At 47.4% G+C, this 20,453-nt stretch overlaps 1 protein-coding gene across 7 annotated transcripts in view; it reads left to right on the forward strand.

The window, feature by feature from the left end:
- Iqsec2 (IQ motif and Sec7 domain ArfGEF 2) overlaps positions 1–20,453 on the forward strand; it is a 123,718-nt gene that overhangs the window by 84,490 nt on the left and 18,775 nt on the right. For all 7 annotated transcript variants that reach the window (XM_087189649.1, XM_013068778.3, XM_004873507.4 and 4 more), the window contains 2 exons: positions 17,177–17,438; positions 18,468–18,869. In XM_087189649.1, coding sequence (XP_087045775.1) covers positions 17,177–17,438; positions 18,468–18,869 — 664 coding nt within the window. The remainder of the gene's footprint in view (positions 1–17,176; positions 17,439–18,467; positions 18,870–20,453) is intronic.

Raw genomic sequence — 20,453 nt, forward strand, 5'->3', positions numbered from 1 at the left:
AGGGCTTGATAGTATTATAATATGTATGATCCACTTTTTATAACAACAACAAAAAACATATTATACAAACCCTTTCATAATTTCAAAATCACTGGCCTTTTTCCTTGGTCCCATGTCCCTGCTTTTACTAACTCACTTCCCTTCCCCTTTATGCCTTTTTCCTGTACCCAGTTATTCAGATGTTGCTTTTCTCTTTTAACAACTACCTCACATACCACCTATTCACTCAATTAATATTTTGTCTTGCCTGCTTTAGGTTAGGTGTTGTGCCCAACTTTGATGAGATATTGGAATAAATTACTTTTGGTCCTACTGTGTCAGAGAGCTCAAGTCCAGAAGAGGGAAAGATGTGTAGATAGTGACAGCAAAATGTGGTTTGGGATGGGACAGAATTAGACTCAGAAGGCTGTCAGAAGAGGAGCATTTAACCCTATCTGGGAGCCAGCAAAGCCTTTCTGCAGGAAGGGATATTTGTACATAGGCTTGAAAGAATAATTGCTTTCCGTCACACACACACACCCCCATCAGAAATGGTCTTATCTACTTTGGCTCTTCCAAGCAGGATGACTTCATGCGGAAAAAAATAGTTGAGTCAGTACCTTTATTCAAGTCCACGTTCTTCTACTTACCAACTCTGTGACTTTGGGCAAGTCATTTAGCCTCTGAGCCTGTTTCCTCATCTGTGTAATGGGGCTAATGTCTACTTACCTCTCAGGGCTGTTTTCAGGATTGGAAGTGATACATGTAAAACTCCTGGATAACTGTCAACTCTGAAAGAGCAGGGACCATCCATGTCTTGTTTTCATCCTAGCTAAGTAAGTGTGTAGCACTGCATTGGATTTTAAAACTGTGTATGTCTGAGGATGGTTCTGGAACCATAGGAAGGATAGGCCTGACCATAGCAGGGCTTTGGGCTGTGGAGGTCATTGAGAGTAGTACATGGGGTAGAGTGGGATATATTGTAGTATCATAAGAAAAGAGAGCCAAGTGCGTGGTTTTGACATGAATAATATGGGAGGAAAAATCAGGGTAGGTGGTGTTGGAAAATGGAGCCTAGGTCAGAAGGTCTGGCCTTTGTTCTTGGTCTTTTTCTTCTACTGATGCAGTTTCTTAATCTGCAGTCTGAAGCCATGAGGCTTGGTGGACCATAACTTTTTTAAAAATTTATTTTTTATTAATAAATTTTATTTTATCCCATTCTCCCCCTGTAGCCCCCTCCCCTTCCTATGTACAAAAGCTTTGTTCCCATTTTTTCCTTCTATTTTCACTTTTCTTCTTGGGTGGACCATAACTTGCCATAGCATCCAGGGCAATGGATGACCTTGACCAACTCACCTCACACATCTCTGAGCCTACTTCCTTATCTGTTAAAAAGAACAGAATACAGTGGACCCTCAAGTTATGACTGGCCTGACATACAAACAACTTGGGTTAATTAGGTTAATGAAAGATTTATTTGCCTCTTGTTATCTATAGCATGTATCCAGGTAAACATCCAGACCTCAGCTGTACTGACTTACAACCAATTTGAGTTGGGCTGGGGATTTAGCTCAGTGGTGCTGCCGCCTGCCTTGCAAGTGCAAGGTCCGGAGTTCAATCTCCAGTCCAAAAAGAAAAAAAAAACAACCAATTTGAGTTATAACCAGTCCTTGGGAACTAATTGAGTTCGTAAGTCAAGGGTCCACTGTACTGTCAATGTCATGGAGTTTATTCACTGAAGAGTAAATGAGACATCCAGGCTAATCCATTCAGAATCTCCCCACTAAATGCCTGGCACTTCACAGGCACTGAATGTAAAGGAGCTGTTACTAGGAGACATTATTAGAAGGAGTACTGCTATGGGCAGGGCCTGTGCTGGGGAATGGTTCTCATCCTCCATGAAGTTTCTGTCAGTTGGGGACACTGAGAAGGGCAATAATAGAGAGCATGATGGGGGATGGCAGGAATGGAAGCCCAAAGAAAAGAATCTGGCCTAGTGAAGGTCAATTCAGACTGCAAGCTCAATCTTAGAGAATAACTAAGAGTTAGCCAGGGATAGAAGGATGAAGTGTGGAAGAGCATCCTAGACAGAAGGAATAGCATATGCAAAAGAACCTGGATGTTACTGGGTAAAGCCAGAAGTTCTTAACCTGGTGCTCATGGCTCCCAGATGAGATTCAGGAGGCCCATCAACCTCCTGAGATTGGATACAAAATGTTGCATGTGTATACCTGTGTACAATTTTTTGAGGAGTTTTTGACTTTCATGAACTGTCCCCAGAAAGATTGTTTTCCCCAAAAAAGGTTGAGAACCAGTGTTGTTGGTGGCAAAGTGTCATGTGAATGAATTCTAAATATGAGAGTAATTTGGCAAAATTCATGTTTTAGAAACATCATATTGCCGGGCATGGAGGCACACGCTTATAATCCCAGTACTTGGGAGGCTGAGGCAAGAGAATCACTGCAAGCTCGAGGCCAGCCTGGGCTACATAGTGAGTTCAAGGACAGCCTGAACTGCATAGCGAGACCCTGTCTCAAAAAAAAAAAGAAAAGAAACATCATATTAGCAGTCAGTATGAGAAATGGGTTGTATGCACAGAGAGCAACTGAAAGGCCTAACTTGGGGTTCTGGCTTGATCTCAGACATAATCACTAACTTCCATCCTAGTTCTGGTTCTCAGAGATCCCAGGTAAACCTAGAGACACTTTTTTCCCACAGGAAATACTAAAGGATTTTTTTTTGGCAGGGGGACTTCTGGTTTGTGAGCCAGGCAGAGCTTCCCGATGAAAGTATCATTTGAGGTAGTCATTCAAAGTCCATAAAGATTTGGAGAGCTAAAGATGAAGGCTGCTGGTGCTGTGAGGGTCTATACGGAACCTGGAGATGAGAAAGGGTAAAACAAAGCATTGGAAGGGATAGAAGTTAGTTAGCTATGTCTCAAGCAGCTGTCTGGGGTTCAGGCTTGTTATTTTTTTCTTTGGGTAGACAGCTGGGGAGCCATGAACAGTTCTTGGGTAGGGAAAGTGGCATAATCAAATTAGCATTTTAGAAGGAAGGAAGACTAGAGAGGCAGCTGTTGGAGTAATCTGAGAGGGAGAGGGAGCGGGAGCGGGAGAAGGAATAAATGTCTAAGGAAGTGGCAGTGGAGACAGAGTAGAGAAGAGGGACCTAGAGGTGACTGGGCACAAGAGAGGACCAGAATCAGAGACTGAGGAGATAATAGGGGACGAGGAGGAGGTAGAGATGACTGAGAATGAAGTTAACGAAGTTAATGAAGTTGTCATGTTCAGACCTGGCAATGGATTCATTCATTCAAATAGTATTTATGAAGGGCACTGTGCTAGGCACTAGAGATATAGTACTGAACAAAACAAGATGCCTGTTCTGATGGATCTTCCAGTAGATGAGACAAATAGTAAATAAATAAATACATACATAAATAAAAGTATGTATGTGTCTGGTGACCATGAGTGCTATGAAGACAAATAGTAAGCAGATAGATAATATTGGTGTCTTTTCAAGAGGGAGGACCCCACTGATGAGGTAATAGCTGAGCAGAAACTTAAAGGAGGTAAGGGAGTGACCTGTGTACCTATCTGGGAGATGATGTTCCAGATATAGGGAATACAAAGTGTAAAGATCCTGTGGCGATAGTGTGCTTGGTATATTCAAGGAACGGCAGAAGGACCAGTGTGTTGGAAAAAGAAAGGTTGAACAAGGGGTGGAAAGGAGTAGAAGATGAGGTAACAGCAGCTAGATTATGTGCCAACTCTTTTAGAGCTATTTAGTGAGTAGCATCAGCAGAATTTATAATGAAAGGATCTAGGGTTACTCCATTTCACTAAGGTAGGAAATAAAGGAAGCTAGGTTTGCCATGGTAAGACACCGAGGTAGCAATCCCTCTGAGATCTGAAGGCCCTGAAGACCATCCTGGTGGAGCTGTCCATCAAGCATTAGGCTTGGTAGGGCTGGGGTCCAGGAGAGAGGTCTATGCTGAAAAGAGAGCTGCACCTGAAGTTATGAAATGGGGTGGCATCACTGAAATAGTGGACTGAGAGGACCAGAGCAGAACTGGGGAAGGGACACCATCACATAAGGAATGGGTGGAGGAAGAGATTGAGAGATTAGTGGGGGGAGTCAGAGAAGTAGGAGGAAAACCAGCTGGGAGTGGGCTCCCAGAGCGGAGGAAGGAAGGGGCCATGCAGAGGAGGGCCTTATTAAAGAGTGTCAAATGTTGCAGTGAGGTGGGTGGGGGAGTAAATTGAGGGTGGAAGAGAGTTTATTGGCTTTAACCATCAGGAGGGCCTGGGCCACCTTTCTAAGTACAGCTTCTATGCAGTGGTGGGCGCATGAGGCAGATTGCAGTGGGCTGAAGGAGTCGTGGGAGGTACTGAAGCAGAGATGGCCAGTGTAGATGAATTTCTCAAGAAGCTTAGCTGTGAAGAAAAGAGAGGGACAGAGGGGGATGTGGGGGCAGAGAGAGGGTTTTGATTCCCAGATGGGAGAGACTTGAGCTTCTATAAATGAGGATAGGAAGGAGGCAACAGAGGGGGAGAGGTTGAAAATATGGGAGGGAGAGGGGTTGGTTGCTGTGGAGGGATGGGCTCCACAGCCCAGGTGGAGAGACTGGCCTTAAATAGTATCAGGGCCCCATCTTTCTCACAGAGAAGAAAAGTGGTGCTGGTGGAGATATAGGGGTGTTAAGGAGATTGGTGAAAGAAATACTTCAGGCAAGTTCAAAGCAACCAACAGAGGACCCCAAACAAGGACATGCATGCTGGAGCGAGGAAGAAGCAATGAATTCTTTTGGCTGAGAGTCAAGGAGGACTTCCTGCAGGAAGCAGTATTTGAGCAGGGTCATTAAATTCAGACCGGATGTCAGAAAACAAAGATCTGTGCAAAAGAAAGACTATTTGAAGTGGAAGAAAAAGAATCTTCAGAGGCACAGAGGTGTGAAAAGGCTGGGTGTGCTGATGGAATAATGAACCAACTAGTTTGCTGGAGGCCAGGCGCGAGTAAGTAGGATAAGGATGCCACCAATAATGACAGACATAAGGATAGTTTCCATGTTCTAGGCATCCTGGATTTATTTAACCCCACCACACCCAGCAGGATAGGTATTTCCTTATTTTGCAGATAAGGAAAATGAGTCCCAGATTGGTGAAGAAATGGATCCATGTCCAGCCAGCTAGTAGATGATGAGGCTGGTATTGCAACCCAGGTCTGTCTGACTCTGTGGTCTGTCTGAGATCATATGATGGAGGAGCCTTGTGCCAACCTGAAGAGTCTGAACTTTATGCAGGAGGCAATCAAGAGCCAGGATGAGTGTCTGAGCAGAAGAGATTGGTGCTCAAAGGTGGACTTTAGGAAGGCTAATATGGTCCAGGAAGGTAGGAAGAAGAAATCAGAAGGTGACTGCAATGTCAGGAGGAGAAAGGTAGCAGGGGTCTGACTTGGAGAAGAAAGGAGTGAGTAGTGGGGCTGGACTATCGTTTGTTCCTCATGACAGCCTTGAGAGGTATGGGGTTTTCTTCTCTTTTTATAGATGAGGAATGGGAGACTCAGATGCCCAGGACCTGAGCCCTGGTTCATGTGATTTTGCTGATTCAGTGAGTGTGTGGAACAATGTGTCAGAGGGAGCTCTGAGTCTAAGAAGGGCGTGTGTGTATGTCTGCATGTGCTTGTCTGTGGGATGGACAGCAGTGCCTTCCCCTGCCTGTCTGCTTTCTTTCCCATTTCTTCCCAATCCTTCCATTTCCTGGATTCCATATTTACTGTATTGCCTGAACTTAGGAGTCTGGGAATGGGGTATGGCTGTTTCCATGGCTGTTAGCAGAGAATCAGCCTTTTCACTTCCCAGGTATCTGGTTCCATTCTAGCCCTACTATATGTCCATCCACTCCATGAAACTGTAGTAGCCCAGCTCCAGTGATTGTCAGTGTTCATTCTGGCTCCTGGTACTGCTCAGCAGCACACCAAAACAGCACTTATTCCTACAATGACTGTCTCTGCAGTGGCCACTTCTGTGTGGGCAGACAGCCACCTTGGAGATTAGATTCAGTTCATGAGCAGTTAACAATAGTCCCCACCGTGTTCCCATTGATACTGTTTTCCAGGCACTTGATACATGTTCTAGGCCTGCCAATATAGTTCTGGGAGGGTTCACATCAGGAGCCCAATTTTACAGACAAGGAAACTGAGGTTTTGAGAGGGGTAATAGAGTGCCTGTGGGCACATGACCTGGAAGCACTTGTATAGCTGGGATTTGAAGCCATGTCTTTTTGCTTCCAAAGCTGTGGGCTTTCCACACTCCATTTCTAAGCATCTCTTATTTTCCTGACCTTGAGCTTTGGGAAATACAAATCTTTATCCTTTAATGTAGGGTAGATTTCTAGACACAGTGCCAAGTTCACCCAAAGATCCTGGTAGAAGTGCATGTGGGACCTGAAGCCCCAAGAACTCTCAGTTCAAATCCTGATTCTATTACATGCCCAGCTGTGTGACCTAGGGCAGACTAGCTAACCTCTCTTAGCTTCAATTCCCTCATCTCTAAAATTCTACTTTTCAGAGTTGTTGCAGGGGTTAAATGAAATGATGTATGCAAAGGGTCAGCATAGAGCAGATTGTTATTGTTTATATTAAAATGATGGCTGGACATCTGTCAGAGTCAGAAATGGAGTTTACATGCCCTGGGGGTGACCTTAAGACTGAGCCTAGGCTGGGTGTGGGAGAGGGCTTCCCAGGAGGGGACCAGTGGAGCCAGCCACAGGCTCCTTGGAGACTGAGTTGGGTGTAGCCCTGGATAATCCATCATGCTGGCCCAATCTGGACCCCCATTCTAGCCCCACCTCCCAGTTCTGGCCCTTCATGTGTCTCCCCTGCTCTGCAAACTAATGCCTCTGCCTCTCTCTGTCACCCACTGCCTGTGGCCTCTACCCTGCCCTTCCTGGCCCCAGGGAAGAGGAGGAGGAGGAGGAGGAGAAGGAGGAGGAGGAGGAGGAGGAGGAGGAGGAGGAGGAGACTGAGGAAGAGGAAGAGGAAGACGCTCACCAGTTCTGCTGTCCAGCCTCCGAGTGCAGTAGTCCCTCCTCTCGGTAACTGAGAGGACACGGGCCATTTTCTATGCAGAAGCAAAAGCCTTAACCAGCCCCACCCACCCCTGTGGATCCCCCATGGGACCCTTTCCCCTGCTTCAGGAACCAGATGGGCAAGCATCATGCCCCTTCCTTCCCCTACTTCCTTCTTGAAATTCCCACCCCCTCTCACTGCTGTCTCCCCTGGGCTCCAACCCCTGAATTAAAAACAGCTGGAGCCCTAGGTCTGACTAAGATGTACAAGAAGCAGAGCTTGGAGCTTGGATTTTGGAACCCAGACCTTCCTGCACCCGCATTCCCACTTCCCAGGCACCCTGGAGCCTGCCACTCCTGGAGAGGTTTCCAAATGACATCCCAAGGACCTACCTCTGTCCTCTGTGAGCACAGAGATGCAGGGTGCCCAGGGCTCAGAGGACCAGATAGGGGTGGGGACAGTACCCAGCCTATCTAGTTCCCCGTCATTCATTCCCTTGCTGTGGCTGTAGCTGCCGTTTTCTTCACTGCTTGAAGGCCTTGCCCCATGCCCCCTGCCACTCCCATAATGCTCTGTAAAATATGATCGGGAGGAAAAGGCCTTTCAGAGTGTGTGTTGCTGTGTACAGAAGAATTTCCATCAATAAAAGCTGATCTCTTCTCTCTGTCTGATGTATGTTCCACCCCACCCCACTTCCCTATCCGCATCCCTACTAGGGCCTTGCCATCTTTCCTGTGCAGGGCTGGGAATAGGGGCTGGGAGAGAGTAGGATTTGATTTGTGGTATGGTCAACATTCAAGAAGCACTCAATAAATAAATGAATGAATGGGTTCCAATTTGGGCATGCCTGTTGTCTTCTTTAGCTCATTAGCCGAGACAGTGTGAGCTGGCTAACCTTGGACATGTCCCTTGACCTCTCTGATACATAGTTTCCCCATCTGCAAAATGGGAAGGGGGTGGGACCTGAGAGTCTCTGAGAGCTTTTCCAGCTCTGACATTCTGTGAATTTGAGGTGCTACAATTTGAAGAACAATAATTATGTGCATTTAAGATACAATGATTCTGGGACAAATTCCATGTGATTCTGTGATTTCTATTTCTGCAATGCTGTGATGTTTGGATTCTCCAATCCTGTGACTTTAAGAGTTCATGAATCTACTATTTAAGAAAAATTCTGATGATAGCCAGGCATGGTGCTGCACGCCTGTAATCCCAGCTACTTGGGAGGCTGAAAAGGGAGAATCACAAGTTCAAGGCCAGTCTGGGCAATTTAGCAAGATATTGTCTCAAAAAAAAATTTAAAACAAAATCTGATGCTGTGATTTTATTATTCTGTGATGTTAAGATTCCTTGATCCCATACTTTTAAGGTTCTGATTCTATAACTTTAGGGATCTCTGAATCTGAGTGGGAGCCATGTCCCCTAGATACAATGACTCTAAATATTCTCTGCATCTAGCTAGATGTTAAGACTCCTTGAAGGCTGCCAGCAGGAGAGTGGATGATATCCTCTATCGATTTGTTCTGTGTTAGGGGTGAGCCAAAGTGGGCTCAGACCCCAACTTTCCCTCTCCAAGCCTTAGATACACCTCAGTTTACGTTCTGGTTTTTACTGTCTGTTATCTTTGTAACCTTGAGCAAGCCTTTTCTTCTCCCGAGCTTTATTTTCCTTCTGAGTACAGTGAGAATGTATCTACCTCTCTGAGTTGTCATGAAGATTAGCAAGAAATAACGCAAGGAGCCAAGGATAGGGGCTGGTGCACACTTTGTGATTGGTGGCTCTTGTTTTGATTAAGGCCCAGGTGAGAGTCCCTCCTTTCCTTTTTTTCCTCCCTCCCTTCAGCATCTTCATCACATTGAACCTGTAGTTCCTCCAGAACCTTAACCCATTCCCCCACTCATTGCTTCACCCATTCAACTCAGCTACTCATTCACTTGTTCATTATTTATCTCCTCTCTCCTTCTCTTTTTCCCCATCCCTCTCTCTTCCACTGTTCTTTATTTATTCTTCCAGAAAGGATTGCTTGAGAGCCTACTGGGTGCAAGGCCTCAAGCTAAATATTGTAAGAGATCAAAAGTAAGATATTAGCTGTGTTCTCCATTAGTTCTCCATCTCTCAGGGTAGGTGAGAGATGTTTTGGGAAAGTAGGCTGGGCGTGAGGGGCAAAAAACCGAACAGAAATGGGCGGGGGATTTAGCTCAGTGGTTCTGTCACCTGCCTCGAAAGCACAAGGGTTCCAAGTTTGATCCCAACAACAACAAAAAAAAGAGCAGAAATGGCTTTACTAATGAGCACAGTAAGTTTCTGGCCCAAAGAGGAGAGACATGTTAAGGTGGGTGAGGGGAGGGCATGTTCAGGAGAGCTTGCTGGAAGAAGAAGGGCAAGAGTTGATCTTTGCAGGCTAGGAAAAGTTTCATTGGGTGGCAAGCAGTTGAGAAGGCATTGCAGAAGACAGGGACCACACAGATAAAAACCTGGTAGAGGGCTACAGGGTCAGGTTGGGGAATGATGAGGAAATTGTTTTCCAGTGTATATGAATCTAGGTGACCTGTGGCAGGGAGTATGAAATAATTCTACCCTTTATTTGCGTGGAGACAGAAGGAAGTTGAGGGGGGTCTACTAAATAAAAGGAGAGGGCAAATCAAGTTCAGATACCAATCCTGGGAGCTGTGGCAATGGAAACTCTTGTGAAGGCAGCTGGACTGGCTGAATGGGGCATAGGGCCTATGTGGTAAAAAGAGGGTAGGTTTATATTAGTTGTGAGAGAAAAATGTCTGCATGTGTCCATGCGTCCATACAACCATGCACGTGTCTTTTCATGAGGCTGTGCAGGTCTCACAGTAACAAGAGACTGTGAACTGGGTTTCTGAGGGCATGTGATTATTTGAGGCTGGACATAAGGAATTGACAGTGTGAGGTTGCATGTGTGCAGCAGCGATTTTCTGCTCCTTGTAGTCTCTGTGTGTGTCTGGTGGATGTAATCACAAGATTGGATATGAGTGGATTTTAAGTATGTGGAGCTATGACTTAGGCCGGTAGTTGTCAGGGAGGATGGTCACATACATACAGACACACGAGACTTCTACCTGTGGTCTTAGGAGACCAAAGTGGCTGCTGAGCAATGGATGTGTGTGGGGCCCTGGCATGGACATGGTGGGTCCACAGAGCTTAACCATACCAGGCCACGGCTATTACAAAACAGGCATGGGAGTGGGGAGTAGGGGACAGACATTTGAAAAGACAATCAGACACAAGTCAGCAGGTGATAAGAGCTACCATGATATGGGTGTGCACAAGACAGAGGAGGTAATAGCTGGCTCTGTCTATCCTGTGAGGGATAGAAGTGAGTCAGAACTGACTTTGCAGGAGGCCCTGTCTACTCAGAGTTAAAGCAAGATGAAGATGAGCATGCCCAGACCAATCAAGTCCAGGGGTGAAGGGGAGAGTGAGGGGATTCGGGGCAGAACAAAGGAAGTGTGTCAGCACAAACATGGAAATGTGGGTAAATTTGCCATAGTCTAGAAATTGAAAGGCGCTTGCTGTTGGTGATATTTTGGATCTTATGGGACAGGATGGGAAGGAGTAGATGTTGTATCTGAGGCTCAGAGTGGCCTAGAAGGGGGCGGATTCTCATCTTGGGGAACCCTGGGGAACTCATTTTGACTGTCTGGGCCTCAACTTGGATCTGTGGAATGGAGTGGTTCATAAAGTTCTCACTAGCTCTGCAGGTCTACTACTCTTTTTGGGGGGGGCGGGTACCAGGGATCGAACTCAGGTCCTTCCGATTTCGAGGCAGGCGGTGGAACCAATTAACCAAATTCCCCGGCCCAGGTCTACTACTCTTGACTAGCCAAATCCACAAGTCACTGCAGTCATGAGCTGCTCACATCTAACTTCAGTCTTTCCTGCTTCCTCCTGGGTGGCTTCCTCACTCACCCACTCCACAAATATTTACCCAGTGTCTGGCCCCTTGCTTGCCACTGTGGGAAGGGCCCCTGGGGAGATGGAGAGTGCAAGGACTGTATCTTGGAAGGGCTGCCCAGTGCCTGGAACAGGAAGGGCATGAGCTTTGTGTTCAGATACACTTGTTTTGCCATACTGGGGATGGAACACAGTGGCTTACCCATGCTAGGCAAGTGCTCTACCACTGAGCTACCACTCCAGCCCCGTGTGTTCAGATATACTTTTGTTTGAATACTGGCTCTACCACTGCTGAGCTCTGTGACTGGGCAAGTTACTCCTTATGTCTCTGTACCTCAGTTTTATTTTCTGTGTTATCTTCTTCAGAAGGAACAACCCAGACATTGCACAATTGCTAGGCCTAACAAAAAAGAGGCACTCAATAAATGAGAGCTCTTATTTTTAGGGCCATAAAGAAGCAGAACCATGATTCAAACCAAGGTCTTTGTGCTCCCAAATTCTGTGTTTGCCCACTGTCTACCCAGTCAGCCCTTTAGGTAACCTCTTCTCCTGGCAGCCGCTGTGCCAAGCCAGAATGGGCTCAGGATTGGAATCCCTGTGGCACTGAGATTGGGCAGCAGAAACAGCTTGCAGAAGAGCTGTTGGAGAAGTGACTGCTGTCCCTACACACACACACACACACACACACACACAGACACACACAGAGACACGCCGTAACCCACTGCTGGCTCTGATCTTACCCAGTCATCTTCCACAGCCCAAAACCCCTGGCCCCATCTCGGTGCTCTGACCTCCTTGTCTTGTTTTCTTTCCTCTCACTTCCAGTCCCCCCTTCCAGCCTAAGTTGTCATGGGGATTCCTCTTGCCCTCATCTTATGATATCTATGGCAACAGCCCCCATTCATTTCCATAGCAACTGCATCATGATCCCATCCCCTGCGGGCTGCCTGGCTCCGGGAAGTGCCAATAAAAGGAAGGAGAAAGAGAAGACTTCCCATTAGAAGCTGAATCCAGGGAGGGTCAGTGCCCCTCACCACAGGCAGACCAGTACCAAACCCTAGGGATCATTCCTTCTGCCTCTTCCCATCTTAGAGCCTTGGATCACAAGGTTCCCTCAGTCCTCATCTCCCTTAGCTCCTCCTAGGCAAGGCCAGTCCACCAGTGTCCTCCTCCGGGAAGTCTTCAAGGCAGCAGGAGGGTTGGCACAGGTTTTGGGGTCTGAATCTCCATACTGCCACTTGGTAGCTCTGAGATCTGTGGCAGTCGCTTTCCCTCTGGAAGCTTTTTTTCTTTCTCTGGAAAACAGGAATCCTAATTCTTACCTCAAGTTTTCCATGCGGATTAAATAATGTGTGGAAAATGCCTGACATGGGGAAGGTGTGCAGTAATTGTGAATTTATTTTTATTCTGCTCAACCACCCCCAAGCAGAAAGGATCTCTCTCCTGCACTCCCCCAGCACTTCCTGTGTTCCCAGCCCTGATAACTTTCTGCTTTATACTGTGGTTATTTGTGTAACATGGCTTATATCCCCCTCTGCAGAGGACGCTCTCATTTTCCCCCATAGGAGAGTCCAACAGACAGTGCACACGGGCACTAGGGCGTGTGGGGGGGGGGGTCTGTGTTTGTATCTGTATGTGGGCATATCTGTATGTGGGCATATCTGCATGTATACAGGTATACAGTTGTGGATTTGTGTTTTTGTTTCTAGGTTTGTTGGCCATTAGATATATCTACTTTTTTTTACCTATACATGTATGAATGCATGCATGCTGTGTGTATGTGTGTGTGTGTACATGGATGTGCTTTGATCCTATTTGGGTGGAATCCAGAAAGAAAAGGGTCTCCCCTGCCTTTTTTGAAGTCCAGGAATCCAAAGAGGGAATTGCATTTGTTCCAGCACTGCACAGGTGACAGACTGAGGTATAGATAAATAAAATGATACACTCAGGCTCACACAGCTGGTAAATGATATCCAGGACCTGAGCCTAGGCCTGCCCAGCTTCTTGTTCTACAGTATGTACAGAGAAAGAGAGAGAGAGAGAGAGAGAGAGAGAGAGAGAGAGAGAGAGAGAGAGAGAGAGAGAGAGAGAGAGAGAGGGAGGGAGAGAGAGAACAATTTTCCATGTGTTCACCTTTCCTAAGTGAGAGGCTGTGATGAGGAATTCCACATCCCCAGTTCCCATTTCTTCAGCAGTGTGTGATGTCAGAGGCAACCCTCAAACATTCTTTTTTTTTTGTTCAGGCCCTCCCATGGGAGGCTATGATGACATCCTAATATCCCTGCCACTGTTCCCTTTGCAACCAAAATGGGGTGAGCTCTCAAGGGAAGAACTGCCCTCAAGTGGAGAGTTGGGAGCAGCACAGAGTCAGGAGTGGGGAGAGGCAATGAGATGTCATGAGAAGACAGCCTGAGCCAGGCAACAGCACATGCCTGTAGTCTCAGGAGGATGCAGTGTGTGATGTCAGAAATTCAAGCCCAGCCTAAGCAACTTCCTGAGACCCTGTCTCAAAATAAAATAAAAAATAAATGGAGATAAAGCTCAGTGGTAAAGCACTTGCCTAGCATGCACAAGGCCCTGAGTTTAATCCTCAATAGTGGGGGCGAGGACGGGTGGAGAGAAGAGAGAGAGAAGGAAAAAGCCTAGGATCTAGGCTTTGCATCCTGGTTTTCTCACTTCAGAGCTGTGTAACCCTGAGTGAGTTTACATCACCTCTCTGAGCCTCAGTGTGCTTATCTATACAATAAGGCTAATGCTACTTGCCTTAGTAAGTTACAAGGATTCAGTGAACTAATTGATGCCCTTGGCCTAGGAATAAAAGTGACTGCAAAGCACTATAGTGGCACAGAGGAAGGGCCTGTAAGCCAGCCTATGTGGAGGAGGTAGGCAGGCATGGAAGGGCACACCTGAGCTAAATGTTGAAGGGTGAGCAAGAGGTAGCCAGGTTGGGGTTATGGGGCAAGAGGTCAGGTCAGGAGGGCCACCCATGGCCATAGTGAGGAATCTGGAAGTTATCCTATAGGTGGTGACTCCTATAAAACCTAAGTGAGGCCACGTCCCTCCTTGGTTAACCTCAAATGAAAGCCAGTCTTTATTATAGGCACAATGTCCTTCACAATTTGTTTCTCATTACCTCTCTATGTATCTTCTGTCTCTATTCCACTGTTCACTCTGTTCAAGTTTCACCAGCCTCTTCACTGCTCCTCAGACATGCCAAGTACAGTTCTACCTTAGGACCTTTGCACTGGCTATACCCTTTGTACTCTTGCCTTAGACAGCTCACTCCTTGCTTTCCATCAGCGTTCTGCTTATATGCCATTTCCTGGGGCGGGGGGAGCACCTTCCCTGACTACTACCTCTAAAACAGCACTTTGTTTTAGTATTAAAAAAACAGCACTTTTAGTACTATGCTTTATTTTCCTTCCTAGTACTTATCCCTATCTGAAATTATAAGTTTGCTTGCTTGTTTGTTTGTTTGTTTATAGTCTGTTTCCCCACTACAGTATTGCCTCCCTGAGGGAACACTCTTGTGCATCTTGCTCATTTTTATGTTTCTAGCACCTAGCACCTGCATAGAAGGTGCTCAGTTGCTGTTCGTTGTGTGAATTATGAGGAGCTGCATAAGAGTTTTCAAGGGAGAGTGAAATGGTCAGATTCACATTTTGAAAGCTCTCTCTGGCTACAGGATGGACAACATACTAGAGACTCTGGTACAAGTTCAGGTGAGAGCTTTATTTCAGCAGTCACCTAAGAACATTCCCTGACTCCTTCAGGCCCAAAGCTTATATTGAGCACCTACTTTGGTCCAGGCTCTGTGCTCTATGTTAGCTAGATTACCAAATTTTCTTCTTGTGCTGGGATTCTGGAAGTCTTGTACACAAATAGCTGTCACGCTTTGCCAAAGCTAATCTGTGCCATAAAAAGAAGGACAGCCATGTGCTGCGTGTGGGAGCTCTGAACAGGATCAGCAATAGTTTCAGGCTGGCAGCAGGATTCAGGAGGGCTTCTTAGTGGTGATATATGCCCTGAATCTTGATAGAACTAGGATGTGGGGGATTTCGCAGATTGCACATGGCAGAGGTGATGGGGATTGCAGTGCAGGTGGAAGGTAGTATATGAGCAGTTTTGGAGGTGGAAAGCTGAGGAGCATTGGGGAGAAACAGGATTTGGGCCAGGGTGGGTAGAGTAGAGGGATGGCAGCCAACCCTGCAGTATGGCTTAATGTTTGAGACGGTGGGCTTTGGAGTCAGCCTGAATTTGAATCCTGGGTGTATCATTGGTAGCTGTGTGACCGTCTGTATGCCACTTAACCTTTCTGGCCCTCAGTTTCTTTATGTGTAAAATGAAGATAAGTAACAATACCTACCTCATGTGGTTGTTTGGAAGAGTAAACAAGTTACTGATAACCAAGTTATTGGTAAGCATGAGGTGGTAAAAATAGTGCCTAAATGAATGTATTAAGTGCTCTATATGCATTGTCTGTTTTATCTTGGAGAGGCCTCAAGTGCCACAATGAGGAACTTGGGTGATAGCAGCTCTGGATGGTTCATGATTAGAGGAGATGGTTGATCATAGCTAGGCTTGAGCTGTGTAGGAGGGGAGAGGTTTGAGAGGTGTATGTGTAGGGGATCGTGATGGCCTAAGAGAGAGGAGAGGAACATATTCAATTTGGGGAGGGGGGTTGATCTGACCCATAGAGGGTGACATCAGGAGTCTCTGAGGCCCAGAGTGGGAGTGTGGGGTGGTGGGTGGTCCCTAGTCTGTTTCTGCTTTGTCCAGAGCAGTATTGGGCAATGTTTTGCAGTTGCAGATTGACACTCAGGAGGGTAGAGGATGAGCAATGGGAGGGCTGAAGTTCCCACAGGGCAGAATCTGGTTCCACCACAGCTCAGGGCCCAGCCTCATGTCTGCAGCCTCCTCACCATACCCAGTCCCCAGAACAGAGGAAACCTCTTTCACCTACCCTACCTGGCCTCTGCCAAGTAGGGGCTGGGAAGTGGCCCCTTAACCCTTTCACCAGCCAAGACCTCCCTAACCTTGGGCCCCCCAGAAACAGACCATTCTCTGGTCCCAGCCATCCCCACCCATGCCTCACCTGCCTGCTCTTCGCCTCCTGGGTTCTCCCTACCTCTGTGGCTCCTGACCATGCCTGCCTCCTCAGCTTAGGGCGCCGGGGCTCTTTCGACACCTGGGTTCCCTGGCAGCCTGGTTGCCATGGCACCGTGGGAGCAGGTCTGGCAGAAAAACAGCTCTGAGTAACCGGGCCGGCCAGACTGGGGCCCAGCTCCTGCCACTCCTCGATCTTGAGACTCCTGCCTCGTTCCCCACCTGAGCCGAGGAGGCCATGAGGAGAAAAAGGAAGCTGCCCCGTAGGGCAGCTTTTTACCTGTGAGGATGCTAGATGGGAGGCACCTCCCACTATTGGGAGGCCAAGCCCTAGCCCTGCCTTTGGAGCAGCAGCTGGGGAACCCTGGGGACTGGCCGGTTTGGGACTCCAGGCTGCCAAGGGCAGGGGCGACAGACAGGGGCAGGGTTAGATTAGGCAGGGAGGCGAGATCCTGGGAGGGCAAGGTGTACAGGTGGGTTTCAGGGTGTAGGGGACAGGACTGGGGGGAAGGCGGTATTCCATGGCAGCTGGTCCAGGGTAGTGCTGGGGGTGGCACTAGGAGGAAAATCACAGCATCACAGGCACTGTGTTGGGGACAGGTCCGTGAGGGGATGGATCTGGAAGGGGAAGAAGTCTGGGGAGGAGGGAACTAGCCCATTAAGGGGAAGGAGAATTTGAGACTCCAGCTGTTAGGGGGCAGGAACTGTTAGGAAAAAAAGAGCTTGAGAGGACAGGACTGGGAGGAGACTGGTCTGAGGGAACCAGGCTGTGATGGGTGAGTAGAACTGGAGACAAGACTGTGAGAAGGCAGAGCTTGTGGGTGAGACATCCAAGAGGATGGGGCTGTAGAGATATACCTCTACTGGGAAGGGGCTGTGAGGATAGGCCTGGGAAAGCAGGGGGGCTTGAAGGGAGGGGACTGTGGGGACCATGAGGGTCAGCTTGAGACTAGGACTCCTCTCTGGCTGTTAAGTGTTGGGGTCTCTATGTGGAAGCAGGGGAAGGTGGGGGGTGGGAAATCTGGCCTACTCAGTTTCAGTCCAGCTCAACAGGCCTCTGTCCTGTTCTTGTATCCTGGCTCATCTAATCTCATCCCCACAGTGTGGAGGGTGATGCCCCAGGCAGTGACCTCAGCACAGCGGTTGATAGCCCTGGGAGCCAACCCCCCTACCGGCTGAGCCAGCTGCCTGCCACCAGCAGCCACATGGGGGGCCCTCCTGCTGGGGTGGGCCTTCCCTGGGCTCAGCGGGCACGCCTCCAGCCAGCCAGTGTCGCCCTGAGGAAGCAGGAGGAAGAGGAGATAAAGCGCTCCAAGGCCCTATCAGACAGCTATGAACTCTCCACAGACCTGCAGGATAAGAAGGTACTGAAGGGATGGCTCTCTCATTAGGTATGGGAGTGGGATGAAAGAGAGAGCCAAGGGAGGGGTTGGGATGTGGGAGGGTGATATTCAGGGAGAGATAGTGAAACTGGAGATGAAGAATACATTCTAGGGGGCCAGGGATTTAGCTCAGTGGTTCCACCGCTTGTCTTGCAAGCACAAGGACCCAATTTTGATCCCCAGTACCAAAAAAAAGAATACATTCTAGGACCCTTCGTGCTTCAGAAGACTCATTCGTTCACCACCTATCCACGGAGTCTAGTATTCACTCAGCAAACATTATTGAGCTCCATGCCTGGGTCCTGGAGACATAAAGATGAATGAGACCTGCACTCACTCTTCAAAAACAATCTAATGGAGGAAGAACATACATAAGTTGACAGTTTCACATATGATACAATATATTGTTTAGTTAAACAACAAAGGGGAGGACAAAACCCTACATTTAGTAATAAAGAAACCTGGAAGGACATATACTGTACCAAAATGTTAATTATGGTATTGCCTAGGACCAGTGGTGGCAAACCTGTGGCAAACGTGCCACAGTGGGTTGTTTGTATCATTGAAAGCTCTAAAAGGTTTGCCATCACTGGGCTAGATATTGGGTTTTAGGCAATCCAACCTTCCTTCCTTCCTTCCTTCCTTCCTTCCTTCCTTCCTTCCTTCCTTCTTTTCCTCTCATTCTCTTCTTCTCATTCTCTCTCTTCTTTCCTGCAACTTCTTACTCTCCATTTACTTCTTCCTTTTCTTTTTTGGCTGCTCTAGGTTTTTTGCTGTTTTTGAATAATCAACATATATTGCTTGTAAATAAAAAAACATAACATGGCCCAATCCCATGGAACCAGTGCTGTCTGAGATTCCAGTGAGAAGATAGCACTGAGCACACAGCCTGGCACTTTTGGGTGACTGTCAGCAGTTAGCTGTGACTCGAGTTGGGGTGTGCTTGAAGGGCCCAGGGCCATGAGGCTGTGGTGACTTTCTGACCTTGTTCCCTTTGGCTCTCCCTGCCAGGTGGAAATGCTGGAGAGGAAATATGGGGGTTCCTTCCTGAGCCGCAGGGCTGCCAGGACCATCCAGACAGCCTTCCGCCAGTATCGCATGAACAAGAATTTTGAGCGGCTACGAAGTTCAGCTTCAGAGAGCCGCATGTCCCGCCGCATCATCCTTTCTAACATGCGGATGCAGTTCTCTTTTGAGGAGTACGAGAAGGCACAGAACCCTGCGTACTTCGAGGGCAAGCCTGCCTCGCTGGACGAGGGTGCCATGGCTGGTGCCCGGAGCCACCGGCTTGAACGGGGGCTCCCCTATGGAGGCTCCTGTGGTGGGGGCATCGATGGTGGTGGAAGCTCTGTCACCACATCTGGAGAGTTTTCTAATGACATCACAGAGCTCGAGGACTCCTTCTCCAAACAGGTCAGGAGCCCCAAAAAGGGCCTTTCTTCCCCCATCCCCAGGCTCTGGCTGCTCCTTCTGCTTTTTACCTGTATTTCAAACTGAAAAAAGTTGTGCTACTGAGCATTTAAAAACAATAGATTGCTATGGTCTCAGTTGGGACTATGAGAGTGATGAAGGGCCAGGCATTTAGCTCAGTGGTGCCACTGCCTGCCTTGCAAGCACAAGATCCTGAGTTTTATCCTCGGTACCAAAAAAAAAAAAAAAAATTCTGATGGAGAGTGGTGAGACCCTGTCTCAAAAAAAAAATGTGGGTGTATAGAAAAAATAAGAAAAATGAAACTTCTCACTGGTGTAATTAACAGGTAATGAGCTCTTACTGGGTGCTTCATACTGTCTATGGCTCAGAACAGATCTGTGAGACAGAGATTATTATCCCCATTTTATAGAGGAGAACATTGAGGCTGAGATTCTGGCCCTGGTCCTCATTCTTTAGGATCTCCCAGTCTGGTAGGAAATAGCAGACATATGATGCATTACTATCTCCTGAAATAGATTGTGTTCAGAGCCATGAGAAAAGATTCTGGAAGGATCAGAGAAAAATTCTTGGAGAAAATAGCATTAGAACTGGATCTTACCAGACTGAGGAGAAGTTAGAGTTAGAGTTGGGAGGGTGTTGCTTGCATAGGCATTGGCATCATCCAAAACATGGAGGAATGGGAATGTCACTGGGTGCAGGGTGGGTGAGAGATCAGTCTAGACTCAGAGCGTGTCAGTATACCTCTTGCCCAGGTGTACAAATCCTGGTTCTGCCATTTCCCAGCTGCATGATGTTGGGCACTTTACCCTCATTGACACATCAGTAAGATAGACTTTTTTTGTCGTGCTGGGGATGGAACCCAGGGCCTCACACATGCTCAATAAGCATGCTGTCATTGGGCTACACACCTTGCAAGAGAAAGCCTTCTTTTTAGAGGTGTTTTGAAGATTCAGTTCAACTAGGTAACAGATGAGAGCACCTAAGGTAGGTTGTAGCTCTTAAGTACATGTCAGTTTTCTTCCTGAAACCAAGAAGATACTTGGTAGAAATTTTTGAATGAATGTAGAAATGATTCTTTATAAGAAAAGAAATCATTCTGCTTTAAACTCTGTGACTTGGCCCTGCCATTAGCCTGGGCATGCTTCTTTGTAGCTAGTAAAGAGGTGGAGGGGAGGAAAGAAGTATTGGAGAGATCTATATCATTCATCCATTCATTCATTCATACAACAAAGATTTAATTAAACATTTCTTCTGTGTCAAGCAGTGTGTCGAGCGGAGTTCCCAAAGAAAGCAATCAGGCCTGCACCCATCCTTCTAGGGAATAAATGGGACTAGAAGATCATAGTCTAGTGGAAAGATAGAGGAACCAGGCCTGGCCTCTAGCCCTCAGTGCTGTGCAAGTCTGGTGAGGAAGTATATTATCTATTGCTGCACAGCAAACCATCCCCAAATTTAGTAACTTAAAACTGATCTTAGAGGCCAAGTTTAAACAACAGGCATTGTTTTGTTCAGTTTTTGAGGGTCAGGAAGCTGAGGGGAGCTTGGCCAGAGAGTTTTGGGCTCAG

This window comes from Heterocephalus glaber, unplaced genomic scaffold (assembly GCF_053883595.1).
Source record: "Heterocephalus glaber isolate CG9 unplaced genomic scaffold, H.glaber_assembly_v1.0 deba00001545, whole genome shotgun sequence".
In the NCBI taxonomy this organism is placed as follows: domain Eukaryota; kingdom Metazoa; phylum Chordata; class Mammalia; order Rodentia; family Bathyergidae; genus Heterocephalus; species Heterocephalus glaber.